This window comes from Crinia signifera, chromosome 6 (assembly GCF_055691185.1).
Source record: "Crinia signifera chromosome 6, ASM5569118v1, whole genome shotgun sequence".
NCBI lineage: Eukaryota > Metazoa > Chordata > Amphibia > Anura > Myobatrachidae > Crinia > Crinia signifera.
In genome coordinates, this window is record NC_139222.1 from 118,508,165 (window position 1) to 118,524,831 (window position 16,667).

At 45.8% G+C, this 16,667-nt stretch overlaps 1 protein-coding gene across 1 annotated transcript in view; it reads right to left on the bottom strand.

The window, feature by feature from the left end:
- The window catches only part of SCN4A (sodium voltage-gated channel alpha subunit 4), a 122,910-nt gene that overhangs the window by 61,628 nt on the left and 44,615 nt on the right, over window positions 1-16,667 (bottom strand). Inside the window, exons 10-13 of the mRNA XM_083146942.1 lie at window positions 15,493-15,624; window positions 13,884-13,998; window positions 9,946-10,184; window positions 2,186-2,359 (exon numbers count right to left, since the gene is read on the bottom strand). Of these exons, the coding sequence (XP_083003068.1) occupies window positions 2,186-2,359; window positions 9,946-10,184; window positions 13,884-13,998; window positions 15,493-15,624 (660 nt within the window). The remainder of the gene's footprint in view (window positions 1-2,185; window positions 2,360-9,945; window positions 10,185-13,883; window positions 13,999-15,492; window positions 15,625-16,667) is intronic.

The window sequence follows — 16,667 nt, forward strand, 5'->3', positions numbered from 1 at the left end:
CACATACAATACAGCATTTTCATGATTTGTATGGGTTCCATAAAACGATGTACTGTAGCTAGACAGATTGATTACTGTATTTTATTGGAGCCTGACACTCAAAATTAATACAGATCTGATTTTTGTGCTCCCCATGAGGACCTCTAGACTCTGCTGGAGACTGGTGAAATGTTACCAGCAGTGTCGAACATAAATCAGTCTCAGGGAAACATGAGGAAGGCTTATACATATATATATGGTGACTCTGCAGACTTTATAAGTCAGTGACCAACTGAGGACCAGCACTGAAATAAAGAAAAAGAAAATAATGATGGCACTCTTACTGTCTAAGTAACAGTTTGAACATTTCTATCATTCAGAACCCTTTGAGTGCCAAGGACTTTTGTCAAAATAGGTGTGAAAATTGCCAAGCAAATCTTTTTTATTAACCGTTTGAGTGCCGTTGCTGTGAGAGCCTCAACATTTCTGTTTAAAATGCCAGCACTGCTCACAGCGGCAGTTCCTTTTTTGGGTGGAATATTTAAATAAACTTTAATTAATTGACTCTGCTGTATTTGTATTTATTTGTCGCTGTGAGCAATGGTGCCTCTGCACCATGATCACATGCTAGACTAGCTGCTGCTTTCCATAATATGGGGTCATCTTCGGTAATGTCATTCTTGCCTGTAAACGTTTATTGCGGACAACTCCATAAATAAAGCCAGGTTAACTATGCAACATTTCCTTGCAGGCACTTCACTTCTAAGAGAGATTACATCTAAGGTGAAACCCCTAAAACGTTATCTGAACTGTCATTTTCATGGCTACCCTCTGAATGCATAGTTTAAATCTTAAAGCAAGGACAGGTTAACACAAACTATTCAAAACTACAGAAAAAACAGGTAAAATGTAAATAGGGCTTAATTGGGAGATCCACATATCCAAAAGTTCCCATACATCTCAGATGGTGGGTGCATGTGTACATGAGAACCCATCAAGACCTGCAGAACAGGCCCTGTGTAATCATATGCAGTGTTCCTGAGTAGCAGCAGGATTAACAGGTTATGGCCCCTTGGGTGACAGGGAATGGGTGGAGCTGGGCAACAGTCCAAAACAATGGTGACTTTCTGGCCTCATCTACTGAGTTATGAGGGCATAGAGTAACCTCAGGGTTATTCAGATGGCTGATGACCTTGATGAAGATCCAATACTGGGTCTTAGGACATACCACTTCGATATTCAAAGCTGGCATGAGTTTTCTTTTTCCTATGGTGTATTAGCATATTTTTACATAGCTGCTGTGTCCAAAGAAGCAACAGCGATACAAATAGCATCCATCCGAGTCATGTCCCTAGTTCTGTGGTTGGTTTAGAGTCTTGGGCTTACTCCGAGTTGTTTTTTTTAAATGTACTCAAATCCTTACTTTTCCAGAACGAGACCACACTTCCAGGGCTAGTGTATGCACCCTACCGTGTGTGCACATGCACAGGTGAGCAAAAATCACTAATTCCTAATTAGCGATTTTCGCTAATCTGCAGCCAGTACTCAGTCAGGCACCAATAGCACTAATCAGAAAGAAGCCACAGATAAACAAATCAGAAACAGGTGTAGAACATCGGAGATCAATGTTGTGTGATAACCTATGGGCTGCAGGGCTGAAGCCCCTCCAGGTAAAATCCACCACTGTCCTTTGTCCGCCACTGTCCTCTGCCTAAGTGAAGCCAAATGCCGTCTGTGAGACTGCTCTAGCTTCACTGTGACTGGCATTGACTTCCAACCTACCAGTCACCCAACGCAGTCCCATTGGGAGGTGTTCCCTCCCTCCGGGATGCCTCTATATGGGCTGCTGTGCCCATAAAAAAAGGGTTCTGCACGTGCGCAATACGAGGACGATATTGTGCATGCGCCGGACCCGGGACCCTGATGCCTCAGTGGATTGCTGCAAAAGCAGCACATAGAGGCTGGAGCCAGCACACGCGCAGTACCGAAGAAGCTTCTGCACATGCCCCACGTAGGGGACCTTGTTTAGGAGCGCAGCGGAGAGGGGAGGGCACATCACCGCAGCCCCCCTCCTCCGCAGAGGTAAGAGTTGCCGCTGGTGAGAACATAATACATTAATAATGTATGTGCTGTAAATGTATTAAATAAATAGAAAAGAGTCAGATCATAGTTCATAGGAACTAAATACCTCACATCAAGCACCTACCAGACGGAAAGAACGCAGCACTGAGAGACCTTCCACATTGGCCAGACCCAGCTCCACCAAGCTCAGGGTGACTATAATGCTGTCAAATATGTTCCATCCCACCTGGAAATAGTAATATGGATCCAGGGCAATGATCTTAAAGAACATTTCTGCTGCAAAAATACCAGTGAACACCTGGAATAAAAACATATAGGGGGTTTATTGCATTTTTCTACATAGCATCTAGTGATAGCAGTAACATTACTATGGTCATCTTCAGTTACCCACATATTTCAGTGCTGCACCAGCTGTGAGGCAAAGTGAACAAACAAATAAAGGATAATAATAACAACAGCAACATAGTAACATGCTGTGACATCAGATGGTGAAAGCGATTAGGGGCCAGATGTATTAGAAGGGATAAAATGGAGAGTGATAAACCACCAACCAATCAGGTCCTACCTGCCATTTTTCAAACAGCCTATGACATGGCAGGTAGGAGTTTATTGGCTGATTATTTATCACTCTCCATTTTATCACTTTTCAAGTGTAGTACATCTCGCCCCTATGGTCTAGTGCTTACCGTTTAAAGGAATGGTATCGATTAAGCAAAAGTGCTTTTTTTGTTCATAGATCAGCAACGTACTGTACACATCTACTGCATGGATTCACATTTATTGGTGTCACCACTAGGCTGTACTGATTGTTTACAAAGCATAATGCTGAATGTTGTAAACTATTACAACAGTAATATACATCTGGCCACTAGGGGTCTCCTGTGTACAACAACAGGGCTAAATCTACTAAAACAATTTATAGTATAAATGTATATTCCTCCCAACTGTCCCGCTAAACGCTAACACACATACCTTGTGGCAATGACACGGGCAATTACTCTCAGTGCTCCTAACCTTAGTATAAAACATTGACACTTTTGTTTTAACAGTGACAAAAACAAACTAAATCATATTATGAAATTACTTTTTTTGCTCTTCCCAAATCTCTGCTGTGATATTCCATTATCCATAAGTCAAAAGAAAAAAAAAAAAGAAAAATGTTGTCAGTTTATAGATAGTCAATAGGTCGACACCGAAAGGTCGATATGCAAATGGTAGACCGGGTCAAAAGCCCAATATAACAAAAGGTGGACATGAAAAAGGCAGACATGGTCTAAAGGTCGACGCATGAATAGGTCGACATGAGGTGGTTTTTTTTACAATTTTTGGGTGGGACTTTTTCATACTCAAACATAGAATACATTTGAAAGTGTGCCGATCAAAGCCATGCAAGGGTACGAGTTACATTTATTTGGGACCTATGTTAACAGGTGTCAAAATTGACACCAAATTTAAAAAAACAAAAACCACTTAACCTTTTGTGCCATCTTTTTCCATGTTGACCTTTTGAACATATCGACCTATTGACTGTCTACCTCATAATCCACTCCCGTCCAATATAAAAGTGTACCTTAAATTCTGCCTCCACCAGTATTCAATTAGTGGGCTCAACAGCTAATACTAGCTCCTTGTCATTATAAGGCAGATCTCAGGATCTTTAAACTTCTCCCTTCATATAGCTATCATAAGAGCGCTGTACAGAGTATAGTAACCCCAGTGGAGGTTACAATCTATATTCCCTACCACATGTACACACAGACATTCTAGGTTAAATTTAGTTGGGAGTAGGGATGCCATTCCTGGGGCATTTTTTCAATCCTGGGATTCGGGATTGAAAAATGCTCAATCCTGGGATCCCAGGATTGGCATCCCTAATAATAAAAAAAAAACGCCCTGACCGTCCACTATTTACTTACATTTGCGGAGTGGGCGGCCGGGCTGATTGGGTGGCTTGGAGCCGGGTGCAGCCGGGAGCCGGGTACGCTGAGTGGGTGGGCGGGAGGGCTGCTGGCTGGGTTGCCGCCGGAATGGTAGGCGGGGTGGCCTGGAGCTGGGAGGCCTGGGTGGGCGGGCGGACTGCTGTGCGGCTGTGTGACCTCGTCATGCAGCGTGACCTCTGACCTCATCACGCTTCCGGGTATGGGAGAAGCCGGGCAGCGTCTGAGCGAGTGCTCAGACGCTGCCCAGAATTAGACTGCGCATGCGCATTCTAATCCCGATACCGGGATTGGCCACCCTAGTTGGGAGCCTACCAGTATATTTTTTGGATTGTGGGAGGGAACAGGAGTACCCAAAGGAAACCCATGCAAGCACGGGGAGAATATACAAACTCTGCACAGTTGGGGCCATGGTGGGAATCGAACCCATGACCTCAGTGTGGTGAGGCAGTAATACTAACCATTAGACTACCCTTGCTTACATTTACCAGATAAACAGAGAACAGGCTTGTTTTGTGCTACAAAGCCATTTAAACATATTCCCCCCCCCCCCAAAAAAATAAAAAATAAAAAAAACATAACAAAAAAAATTCCCTGAGCACAGGCTCAGGATTGTAGATGACAGGGAGGACACCCCAGACTGGCAGCTCCTAGTCCTGCACAACATTTTATACTAGTTGATACAGTTCTCATTAGTTATTGTACATATAATCATTAAATGTAATTTTAAGTACATAATAATGTAGAATTTGACAGCTGATAAGAAACACTGTTTGAAGATTTTATTCTTCTTTATGGTATTTACTGTACATGGAGTCAAATTACTATCAGGTGGAATTTAAAAAAAGAGAAGTGTAAATATGCTTTTTGATTATATGGAGCTAGTAAGGGCAACGGAGCACAGTAATTGATGGAGGCAGCATTTAAAGAACACTTTGATACTGGACACTTATGCTAAATATACACCTGAACGATCATGATCGCGAGCAGATCGTGAGACGACCATACGATCTGCGGGAGCACGCAATCTGCTCATTATCTGCATCTGATCCCATTCCGAATCGATCCTGATCTGTACCCAGTTGAAGGGGATGTTTCAAATCCTGACTGCAGCAGGCAGATCTGCAAAATGACCAGCGGGGTTGCGCATCGGATTGGAATATCTAAAATCTGCCAAAACATGCCCAATTTTCATACAATCGGTGGAGATTGTATCGAAATTAGGGGAATTGAGGCCAAATTGTTCTAGGGTGTACCCAGCATTATTGTGTCTATTTTACAATATTTGTTTAATTTTTTTCCATGATTATGGAGGTTTAGGAAATGAAGCAGTGACAAGCGATTTGGGAAGCACTGCACCTATGAAAAAAACTCCATAAATATTTTCAGTACACAAGAATGTAGCCTGAGCTAGGGATGGTCATTAATCATCAATGATTTGAAATTATTAAAGGTCTGTGACCAATGGTAACTTCTTTCACACTTTGAACATTGATGGTAAAGTACCAGATGGTTTTCCGCCATCAGTGATAGGGAGATATCATTTGTTTTCTTCCTCCAAGGTGACAGGAACCTAGCACCACCCTGCAACACCCATGAAGCCCCACCCCTGGGCGCTGATTGGCCCACAGATTATAATACAAATAAACAGGGGTGGCCATCAGTGGTTGAACCCATCAATCAATAGAACCATTGGTGGGTACAAACCTAAAGATTATTTGTCCAATCTTTCAGGTGGGAACAAAAATCTGGTAATGTATGGGAGCATATAAGAATCAAACATTGTGCTCCCATACACTAGGAAACAGGAAACGGGTCATTCTGGAAAATTAGTTAAAGCCATTGATTTAACAACTTATCAGAACAATCATGTCTGACCGTTTTTTAGCATTTGCGAGCAAACCATTACACACATTGGACAGACAAATCTGTAGGAGTGTACTCAGCTTTAAAGTGTCTTTAGGACATAGGGCCTGATTCAGAGTTGATCGCAAAGCAGTTTTCTTTCTCAGCAGGATAAAACCATGTTGCGCCGCAGGTGGGGCAAAAATAACCTGTGCAGAGAGAATTCAGAGGCCTACACATGAAGAGATTTGCTGAGCATTCTGAGCGATGCAAGATCGATCAGCAAGAACACTCAACACACAGCAAAGTGTCAGCGCTGTGCGATCTGTCAGCGCCAGCTGTTCTCTGGTGAGAACACTGGCCCTGACTGATTAATATCCAGCATGCTGGATATGAAATGCCGGGCATTAGTGCCGCACAGGGCCATGCATCGCTATCACTATGGCCCCTACAAACAGAGCAATGTAGGGACAGTTTCTAAGCAAGTGAGATAGCTTAGAAAATGCCCCTAAATCGTTATGTGTGTACGCCCCTTAAGATTTGGGTGGGGTGTGTTCAAACTGATATCTAAATTGCAGTGTAAAAATAAAGCAGCCAGTATTTCCTCTGCACAGAAACAAAATAACAACCCCAATTATAACAATCTCTGCACATACCAGTATTACATCTACCCCACCTGCAGTGCACATGGTTTTGTCCATTAGAGAAAGAAAATGATTTGCAATGAACTCTGAATCCGGCCCAGAGTTTGGTAATCTCTGGAATAGGGTATGTATGTTTACTGTGCTGCGTAAGGCACCAGTAAATGGCTATTATTATAGCTTATGTTAATTTGTGTCTTATTAACTTCAGCTGTCACTGTTATTACTGCCGCTGAAGGCAGCTTAGCACATACTGTACTAAGAGCGGGGAACAGATGTTCAAACGTGTTATCTACTATAGCCCTGCATTCCTCCTTCTATCAGACTTCCAGAGGGGGAATGTGGTAATTTCTGTGCAGCTACATATACTCTGTGGTAGAAGCTACGGAGCAGGTGCTCTGGGCACTGGAGGCTTAGTCCACCTGCATTTTTTATTTTACATCACCTTTCCACCAAAAACATGGTCTGACGGAGGTTTCTGGACATGGACATGGGTCAGATCCTGCTTACATTCCACCTTGAACCTGAGTTATCTCCTGGTCAGTGCCATTTACAATGGCTGGCATGTTTGAATGTCACTCACAGACACTCCTTTGAGCAACACTCCTTTCTACATACATCATACCTCCCAACTTTTGAAGCTCACCAGTCGGGACGGTGCTGCTGCGCGCCGAAGGCACGCCGAAATTTTCGTGGGCGTGGCCTAATTTGGGGGCGTGGCCTATACTCGCGGCTCACCCGCGAGGTCACGCCCCCATTTTGCCGCTATGGGGGCATGACCCAGAGGCTCTGTGAGCCTCTAGCCATGCACCCAGCACCCTGGCTGCGGGAATAGACGCTGTGCGCATGCGCACAGCGTTTATTCCCCGCTGCTTAGCAGCTGACAGGGGGACTCCCAACAGCCCCCCCACACCGCGGGACACTGCCGCCCGCGGGTGGGACAGCGGGACAGGCCCTGACAATCGGGACTGTCCTGATAAAATCGGGACTGTTGGGAGGTATGCATACATAGCCAATCAGCAGCTTTTAACTATAACCCGGGTCCAGAGACAACTTGGCTCCCAGCGGAAGTAGTAAAAAATGTGCTCCCCTCTCTCTTTCTTCTGCCCCACTTAAGAGTCATTGTAGTGACAGTGGCAGAATCAGAATCATCTTTATTGGCCAGGTACATAGGCGAATCTAGGGGGTGGTCCGGGGGTGCACAGGACCACCCATTAGCCCATTTTATAGCTGAGGGCTGGGGCTTTCCAACGAGCCCAGCCCCGTGTCTCTAGCCCCCTGGGAACCGGAGATACTGCCAGGCAAAGCTGGAACGTTTTCCCTATAGGATAACATGGGACCTGCTAATTCCGACCCCCACCCAGTTCCAACGGCTGCCAGTTCCCCCTTCGGCATCACTGAAGCTCGAGGTTGATCTCAGTCAAACCCAAATCGCTGGGCCTTCAATCTGATACCAGGCTGGATCCATATTGGTTAATTGGTTCCAGGGATATTGAGGTTAAACCATTTTTTGTTAATTTCTTAAATGTAATTTCATGACTGTTTATGTTCTTTAAAGGGCAGATTTCTCTGGAACCAAACAGCCCAGTTTCACGGGACCAACTCAAAAGTTCTTCAATATGATACTGGTGTCATGTAAATGGGTCAGTTGGTTCCAAAGATATAGCTGGTTGGTTAAAGGGGGGTAGGGAGAGGGGAGTGGTTTTCTCTCCCCCTCACACCAGAAAATGCAGGTTGGTATATAAGGGGTCAGCCTGGGAATGTCCCTGCATGATCCTGGGACCATATTCCCGGGTAAATCCCTGCATTTTCTTTTGTGAAAGGGGTATTATTTCAAATAGCCGTGACCCACTGCCCAGCTGTCAATGACTGTCACCCCTGCAGCTTCTGCTCCAATTCTTCTCCCCGCTTTCACCTCAGCCCGCCCCCCCTTTAATCATGTGGTGCCAGCACCCGGCGTGCTCCCCCGACGTCACGCACAACAATAGCGCGCACAATATTTCAAATGTCCACTCGGCTAGAGGAGACACCAGGAGGGGAGTGGGAGCGTGCTCTGCGCTGCGCTCTGCTCCTCTCCCCATAGAAGCAGCTGCACCGATCTCCATCTCTCCCTGCAGCAGCAGCGAAGGCTCATATAAAAAGTTACAGTAAGTGGCACTTTGGGGGGGGGCATTGCTTAAGGGACGCTACAAGTGGCGGTATGTGGGGGCATTATGCATAATGTGTGGCTTAATATGTAAGGGGCATTACGGCGTGCAGCATCATGTGTAAGGGGCATTATGTGTGCAGCATCATGTGTAAGGGACATTATGTGTGCAGCATCATGTGTAAGGGACATTATGTGTGCAGCATCATGTGTAATGGGTACTATGGTGTTCGGCATCATGTGTAATGGGTACTATGGTGCCATCAAGCAAGAACCCCCTAGCAATGAGCACGTAGGTAAGCTGCACTTATGTGGCAAATATGTAATGGGCATTACATTTTGTTATATAGTATGTAATGGGCATCATGATGTGTGGCACAATGTGTAATGGGCATTATGGTGTGTGGCCTTATGTGTAATTGGCATTACGGTGTGGCTTTATGTGTAATGGGTATTACGGAGGTTGCTAAAATGTGTAATGGGCATTACTGTGTATGGTCTAAAGTGTAATACCACACCCCTTTTGTGATGCCACGCCTCCTTCCCGTGAGGCCACGCCCTCTTTTTGGCGCGCGGCTACGCCGCGCAAAGTTCCCCCTACTTTTATATCTAGATCTGGGACCACCCATTACCATAATTCTAGATTCGCCTATGGCCAGGTATACTTGCGTATGCTTGGAATTTTTTGTGGTAACAGTGCAGCATCAATCAGGGAACACAAAGGGGGTGGGAAGAGAGTCATAAACATACATCACATACATTTCACATATATCTAGAACAGTTCGAGTCAGTATTTAGTATTTGGTACGTTCAGCGCAAAAGCATAATATGTGGCTTCACGTGGGATGTAGTTCTAGTAGGGTTCCATATAAATGATCTGCCAGAAATGGCCACTGTGCATAAGGTAGCATAACATAGCCTGACCAGAGCTAAGTTCCTTTAGGAGGCCCTGTCCCTGCCTGTGCCCGGTGATACATTCACCCAATATGATCCTATTCTGCAATGCAATCCTGGGTGCTAATATCACCATTATATTATTTACATGGATGAGGATCTCCTGGCATCTTCATTTGGGTTGTTACCCTAGGATTTGATACATTAAAACCTGAGAGTGTGGAGCTCCTTGGACTGCTAGATATTTAAAAAAAAAAGATTATGCCTTCACATTTCAGCATTGTTTCTCCAGTCTGTTAAATAATGTGTGTGTGTGTGTGTGTGTGTGTGTGTGTGTGTGTGTGTGTGTGTGTGTGTGTGTTAGCTTTCATTCATACACAATTTACTATATGGTATTTAACAATATAGAGTGGGTACTTACTAAATTTCCCACATTCAGTACATGCTCAAACTGCTCAGTCATTGGATAATGCTCCATAGCCATGAAAAGTGTATTGAGAACAATGCAGATGGTGATGCCAAGGTCTACAAAGGGATCCATGACCACAATTCGCATGTACCCCTTAAACTTCACCCACAGAGCACAGCAGTCCCAAATTAGGAACTTATTTGAAAACTTGTACCACCAGGGTGGGCACGTCTGCTGGGCTTCCTCTAGTTCTGCAAGAAGACAAGGGTTACTCCATGTTAATAGGACTAGAGATTAGCATAGAATGAGTCATGTTATTGCACACAAATAATGTACAGTAATGTGAGCTGTAACAACTATAGGGGTATATTCCATTGCAGTCAAAACTGCCGTCTTGTCTTAAGACGGCAGATTCCGACTTTAATAGGTTGTAAGGGGGTCCGACCTTAGCAATAACGTATGTTTGTTTACGACAGGTTGGAATGCTCCGACCTGTTGGTAGGGGACGCGGTGCACTTTTTTAGTGTCCAACTGTGTCGACATTCAGGAAAAAAGTGAAAAACACTGTCGACCTGCTGACTGTCGACCTTCCCCATTGGATTGGCGGAATAGCCACAGATCCACGTGCTTTTGTTGGAAACGCAGACAAATCCAACAGGTTTTTGCCCCGTTTCTGGCTTTAAAATAAAGTTGGATTGCGGCAGGGAGGACATGCCGGGTGAGCAGCAACAGCTCACTCGGCACCGTCCTTTCATCTGCCATCCTGCCTCTGCCTCCCCAGTCGCTCACGGTCCTGCCGCAGGAGCTGTCCTGCCTCCAGTTCACCTCCTCAGTCTCTTACCCGGTCCCAGTGCCGGCTGGGCGGGCAGCAGCAGCGGCGGCTAAATCGGACAGTCAGATTTGGCCACTGGATTGAATAGAGCATGTCGGATCCATTCTGACAAATGAATGTCGGAATGGATCTGACTGCAACTGAATATACCCCATAGTATAACTCCCCTACCACACTGCTGTATCACAATCAGTACCCCAATTAATAATACCTTTTAACTCCAAAATAAAATGAAAATTACAGTATTATTAAAAATATATAATCCCAAATTAAAATGTTTCATTTCATCTATAAATGTACTTCTTACAAATCCGTAAATAATGGTATATTTACTCTATCTATAAATTTCTGGTATGTAAGTGGTTAACCTTCACCAAGTCACTTTAATAGTTAAAAGTGAAAACTAAAGGCCCCCATACATTAGGCCGACTTGTCCTTAGGACAAGTCGGACCCAATTCTCCTGTGAGCCGCCCGGCAGCTCCCCGGGAGGCTCACATACAATTTGGCACTTGATGAGCCAGTTTTTACATGTGATAAATCGCTTGCGATTTATCACATGTAAAACAAATGGGGAGCTGCAGGGCGGTGAGGAGCAGTGGGGTGGGCAGCGGCAGTAGTGGGGGCGGGCGGCGGCAGTAGTGGGGGCGGGCAGCGGCAGTAGTGGGGGCGGGCAGCGGCGAGTGATGCTGACCTGGCTGGGCAGCTGTGATCACAAATAGCAGCGCTGCCGCTGCGGGACGGGACGGGACGCACAGTGGCGGCTATTAGATTTTCAAAATACCTGTCAAATGACTGGCTGTTCTGTGATTGGTTGAGAGAGCTCTCAGACAATCACAGAATGGCCGGTCATTTGACAGGGATTTTAAAAATCTAATAGCCGCCACTGTGCGTCCCATCCCGTCCCGCAGCGGCAGCGCTGCTATTTGTGATCACAGCTGCCCAGCCAGGTCAGTGTGTCTGCCCGCCGTGCTCCCCCGCCCCCCGGTGTCTGCATGCATATGCCTGACAGGTGGGCAGGCATATGCATAGCATACAGGGAGGTCGGATGATCTTATGTGCTGACCGTCCGACCTCCCTGATCCGGTCCGATGCGCACGGGACCGCGCATCGGATCGGATCATACATCACACACCTGCGATTTTGGGGCGATTTCATCCGGTTATCGGCCCAAAGTGCCGAAATCGGATGAAATCGTCCCAAAATCGTATAGTGTATGGGGGCCCCAAGACTGGAGTGATAGAATGTACAGTCAGAAAGCAAATCAACAAGTACTGTAGTAGTGTAGTATGCACTAGTAAGCTGTAATCAATAAAGTAGGAAAATTGCACTACTGTATACAGTATTTTAAAAAGGACTCATATGGATGGATGGTTGGCAGTCAGGATGCCGGTGGTCAGAATATTGATGCTGGCATTCCAAAGGAACCCTCACAGCAGAAATCTGCAATAGAAGTCCATAGGCTTCTATGGGCTATGCTAATAAATGGGTTTGCCCACCGCATGAAAGCCCAGGAATGTACCACATTACAGGCTTAGTGCATATGCGGACTGTGGCCTAATCTCCATAAACTGCATTTTCTGAGGTTTGGTCGCATTTAAAATTTTTGAGCATCTCGCCCCATGTCTCATTGGGATACGGTCATATTGTCTACAGCATTTAGGTCTACAAGCATTAGGTCTACACCACTAGGTCGACCTGCATTAAGGTCGACCTGCATTTAGCTCGACATGACTGAAGGTCAACATTAATGAAGGTCAACATGAATGAAGGTCGACAGGGTCATTAGGTCGACTTTTATAAGGTCGACAGGGTCATTAGGTCGACATGGGGAAGGTCGACAGGCAAAAGGTCGACATGGGGTCATTTGACTGTTTTATGAGTCGACATGTGCCGACAGGCGGTATTTCATGCCCTACCATCCACTAGGGCGTGGTGGGAGAATAAAATAGTGTGCAGAGCGTAGCGAGGCACCGTGCCCGAAGCATGGCGAGCGCAGCAAGCCATGCGAAGGGACGCGGTGCTATGTTGACTCTGTCGACGCTTGAAAAAATGAAAACAAAATTTTTTTGGAAAAAAAAAAAACCTGTCCTTTTTCACTGTCGACCTCGATTAGGCCACGCCCCCAAATGTTTACGTTGGTGAAAAATCTCTCTAAAGCTGAGGGGGTGTGTTATTGCGCCCCCCCCCCCCCCCCCCTCCAGTAACAGCAGCAGCAGCACACACCTACAGCAGGCTCAGTGAGACGCTCATGCTAAGCCTGCTGTAAACACAGCACATGCTGTAGGTGTGTGCTGGTGCTGAGGTGGGGGGATGGGCAATAACATGCCCCCCTTGACTTTAGAGTGCGTTTTTACCCACCAGAAACATTTTGCAGGTGTGGCCTAATCACAGGGTGTGGCTTGCCTCCCGTGATTAGGCCCGCCCCCACTATTTTACCTGGGCTCAGACCAGGGCCCCGCCGGGCCCTTCCAGCAAGCCCTCTCGGAGGCCCTGCCCCATACCCCGCCTCTTTCCTCTTTTCCTCTCCATCACTCACTCCTTTTATTTCCATGATGCAATCTCTCTCCTGACCACCACTCCCTCCCTTGTTCCTCTCTCCTTTTCTGAGTCACTCACTTTTTCTTCTGCTTTATAGTAACAACTGTATTGCATTTATAATAAATACTTAAGCTTAGAATCTGTGGATTTCATTAGCGACCTGGTTTAAAGGGATAGCATTGTGTGTCTGGCTGACTTCAAGTCAGCATGTTACCAGATTGAAGTCAGACACCTATGTAATCTATTAGATTCCCAGTTTTGGTAAGCCTATGTATACTTAATATTAGTTTAGTTTCACAGTCCTGGGCCCCTAACTGCATTCCCCCAATGGGCCCTTCGTGCCGCAGTCCAACACTGTACTACTGTATGCTTGCAAGTTAAGTTGCGTAGTGTGCACTGTGCTGTTCTGGCACCTCTACGTCCTGATCACTGCTCAGATAGCTTACAAGGAGAATGCACCGTGGAATATATAAATAGTATTAATAATATGCCAGCCCAGAACATGGTGATAGTTTCTTCTTAAGTTTCTAGCTTGCGTACAAGTCTTTCATATGTTAGATACCTTCCCATTGCACAGACCTTCTATCATGGCCTCAGAGACAACACTAACTGAACTCATTGACTTCTTCTGCAATGTTGGTTCTTCCAAATACTTTTTGGAATTCTTCTCAAGATCAGTCTTAACTGAGCTTGCCTATGAATAAAGAAGAATATGAACAAATTCTCAATTAAAATAGTTAAATTAGGCTTGTTATACGAATATTACACACAGCAGACATCAATATGTAAAACACTTTACACAAGCTATTACATGAGGCCACTACGGATTTGCATATTATAAAGCGGTTCTAAATGGGAGCTTATCTTGCAGTTCAATAAACAATTTCCATTTACAGACAACAATTATCAATCTTGCTCAGATTTGACACTGGATAATTGTAATTCCTTATGCCACTAATACTCACTGTAATGTATATAAAATAATAAAAACACATACAGGGACAGGGTCACATTCCTGTTATGTGTTAAAATGAAAGTGGTCACATTAGCGGCCATTTCACTTTTACATCAGGAACCTCACAGCACTACTTGTACGGGTGTGATCAGTTGACAATGCATATGCAGCAACCATTGCCGAGGAGGGTTGTGTGGAATGTAGCCCATAGGCCACAGTTGCTAATATAATCTTCAAATGACGTTAGCTGCCGAGGACAACCTGAATTATTTGCATTCTGGAGCTTAGTAAATCTGAATTCATAGCAGCGGTTGCGGTAGAAAGGACTATGGCAGATCGGGAGATGCCGACTGCTAAAAGCCAGACACACAGGCAGCGGCTATTCTCCCTCGTTGGGGTCCATGACCCCCATAGAGGGAGAATAAAATAGGAAACTAGGTGGTGAGTGTAGAAAGCCACTGTGCCCGCAGTTGAGATTCCGACATCGGGCTAATGACTGTCGGGGTGTAATATCATACCCATCTGCTGCAGTCCCTTCTTCATACATTATGGCAGGGCCGGATTAAAGCAGGGGCAAAAGGGGTCAGTACCCTTGGGCCCCCCTCTAGCTAGGGGCCCCCCTTTAGCTAGGGGCCCCCTGTGGTTGGCATGTATTTTTTTTAAAGCTAAAGGTTTTGTGCACAGGAGTGGGATAGTGCTGCAGCTTCACCTATCTGCCAATGCGACTATGATAAATGGTGCTGAGCATGGGGTGCCAAAGCACACTGACCGCACAAGTGTGCAGTGCATTACTGGGAGTTGACTAAGTCCCATGACACTTTGCAGAAGAGGGCAGAGGCTGAGAGGTTTGTGCTGAGCTCTGATTGGTGGAGCTCATGTTTTTCAGGCACATGGAGGACAGCAGCAGCAGCCTAGTCATGGGAGGGTTTTTAATCAGAGGCAGCACTGGGACTGTGAGGTCTCCTACAGTCCTACAAAGTAAGGTGCAGAGGGACAAGCATAGGCTTTTCACGTGGTATGTATGTATGTATATATATATCTCCCATGCAGTTTGTGGCCAGTTATGACCAGTGCAAGGGGGCCCCCCTGTCTAAAGTGCCCTGGTCCCCCAAAGGCTTAATCTGGCACTGCATTGTGGCCATACCTAATATTTGCAGTTTTCCCCAAAATCAGGTGTTTTTTGAGGCTATACCACAACTTTATTTGATAAATATGTCCTTTAATGAAACTCACATCATCATCTTCTTGAGAAATGTTGTTTTCAATCACCACTCTGGGTATTATTCGGCCATTGCAGTCTCTCTTCTCTGTGTCTTCATCTGCTAAGTCTTCATTAATAAGTCCCACAGATGCCACACTGTGTTTCTGTAACAATAGAAATAATGTGGTAGAGTAAGGCCCGGATTAAGGGGGAGCTCAGGTGGGTCAGTATCTACCTAGGGCCCCCCTTTGTCTGGCATGTCTTTTAAAAAAATATATATATATATATCATTTTTTTACCTAAAGATTTTGTGCATGGGAGTTGGGTAGTGCTGCAGTTTCACCTATCTGTTGATGTGACAATGATGAATGGTGCTGAGCATTGGGAGCCGATTCACACTGAGGACGGGATGTACTAAGGTAAAAATGCATTTTCGAATGTACTAAAACCCAGCCGCCCCGTCTTCGTCGGGTAGGGTATCGCCACCTTTGGCTGGTGATACCCTATAGAAGCTTATGGACTTCTATCACCGCCCCCCGCAACATACCGCCTCCGCTGCAGATGCTGACCCCCCTCCCCCTGGCTTACCTTCCTACAGTTCCTCCTGGACCCGGAAGGTAAACTCCTCCTCCCCCTAGCAACTCAACCGGACGTCCTTCCGGCCATAGGGGGGGGGGGGGGGGGAGGAGGAGGCGCCAGGGACAGCCTGCTTAGGCTTCCCGGCGTGAGGGGAGGAGGCGCCCAGGGGATAGGTCAGAGACACACCACATCACAGGTATCGCGCGGGAGGGGGGGGGGGGGGGAGCTCCGTATACATCCCGACCTAGGTGCACAAGTGTGCAGTGTATTACTGGGAGTTGACTAATTCCCATGAGACTTTGCACAAGAGGTCAGAGGCTAAGAGGCTTGTGCTGAGCTCTGATCTCGTTATGGGAGAGTTTTTAATCAGAGGCAGTGCTGAGGTCTGTGAGGTCTCCTTCAGTGACTGTACTGTTGCACCCTAATTTATAGACAGTACCAGCTATCCCGATTTATAAAATTTTGGTGTTTTCTTGCAATTACCTAGTGTGCAGGTTTACTATACACTCCCTAGAGGAGCAACACTTTCTTTCAGGTCTCCTACAGAGCAAGGTACAGAGGGACAAAAACAGGTGTTCCATGTGGTGTATATATATATTTTTCTCCTCCCATGCAGTTACCCATTGAC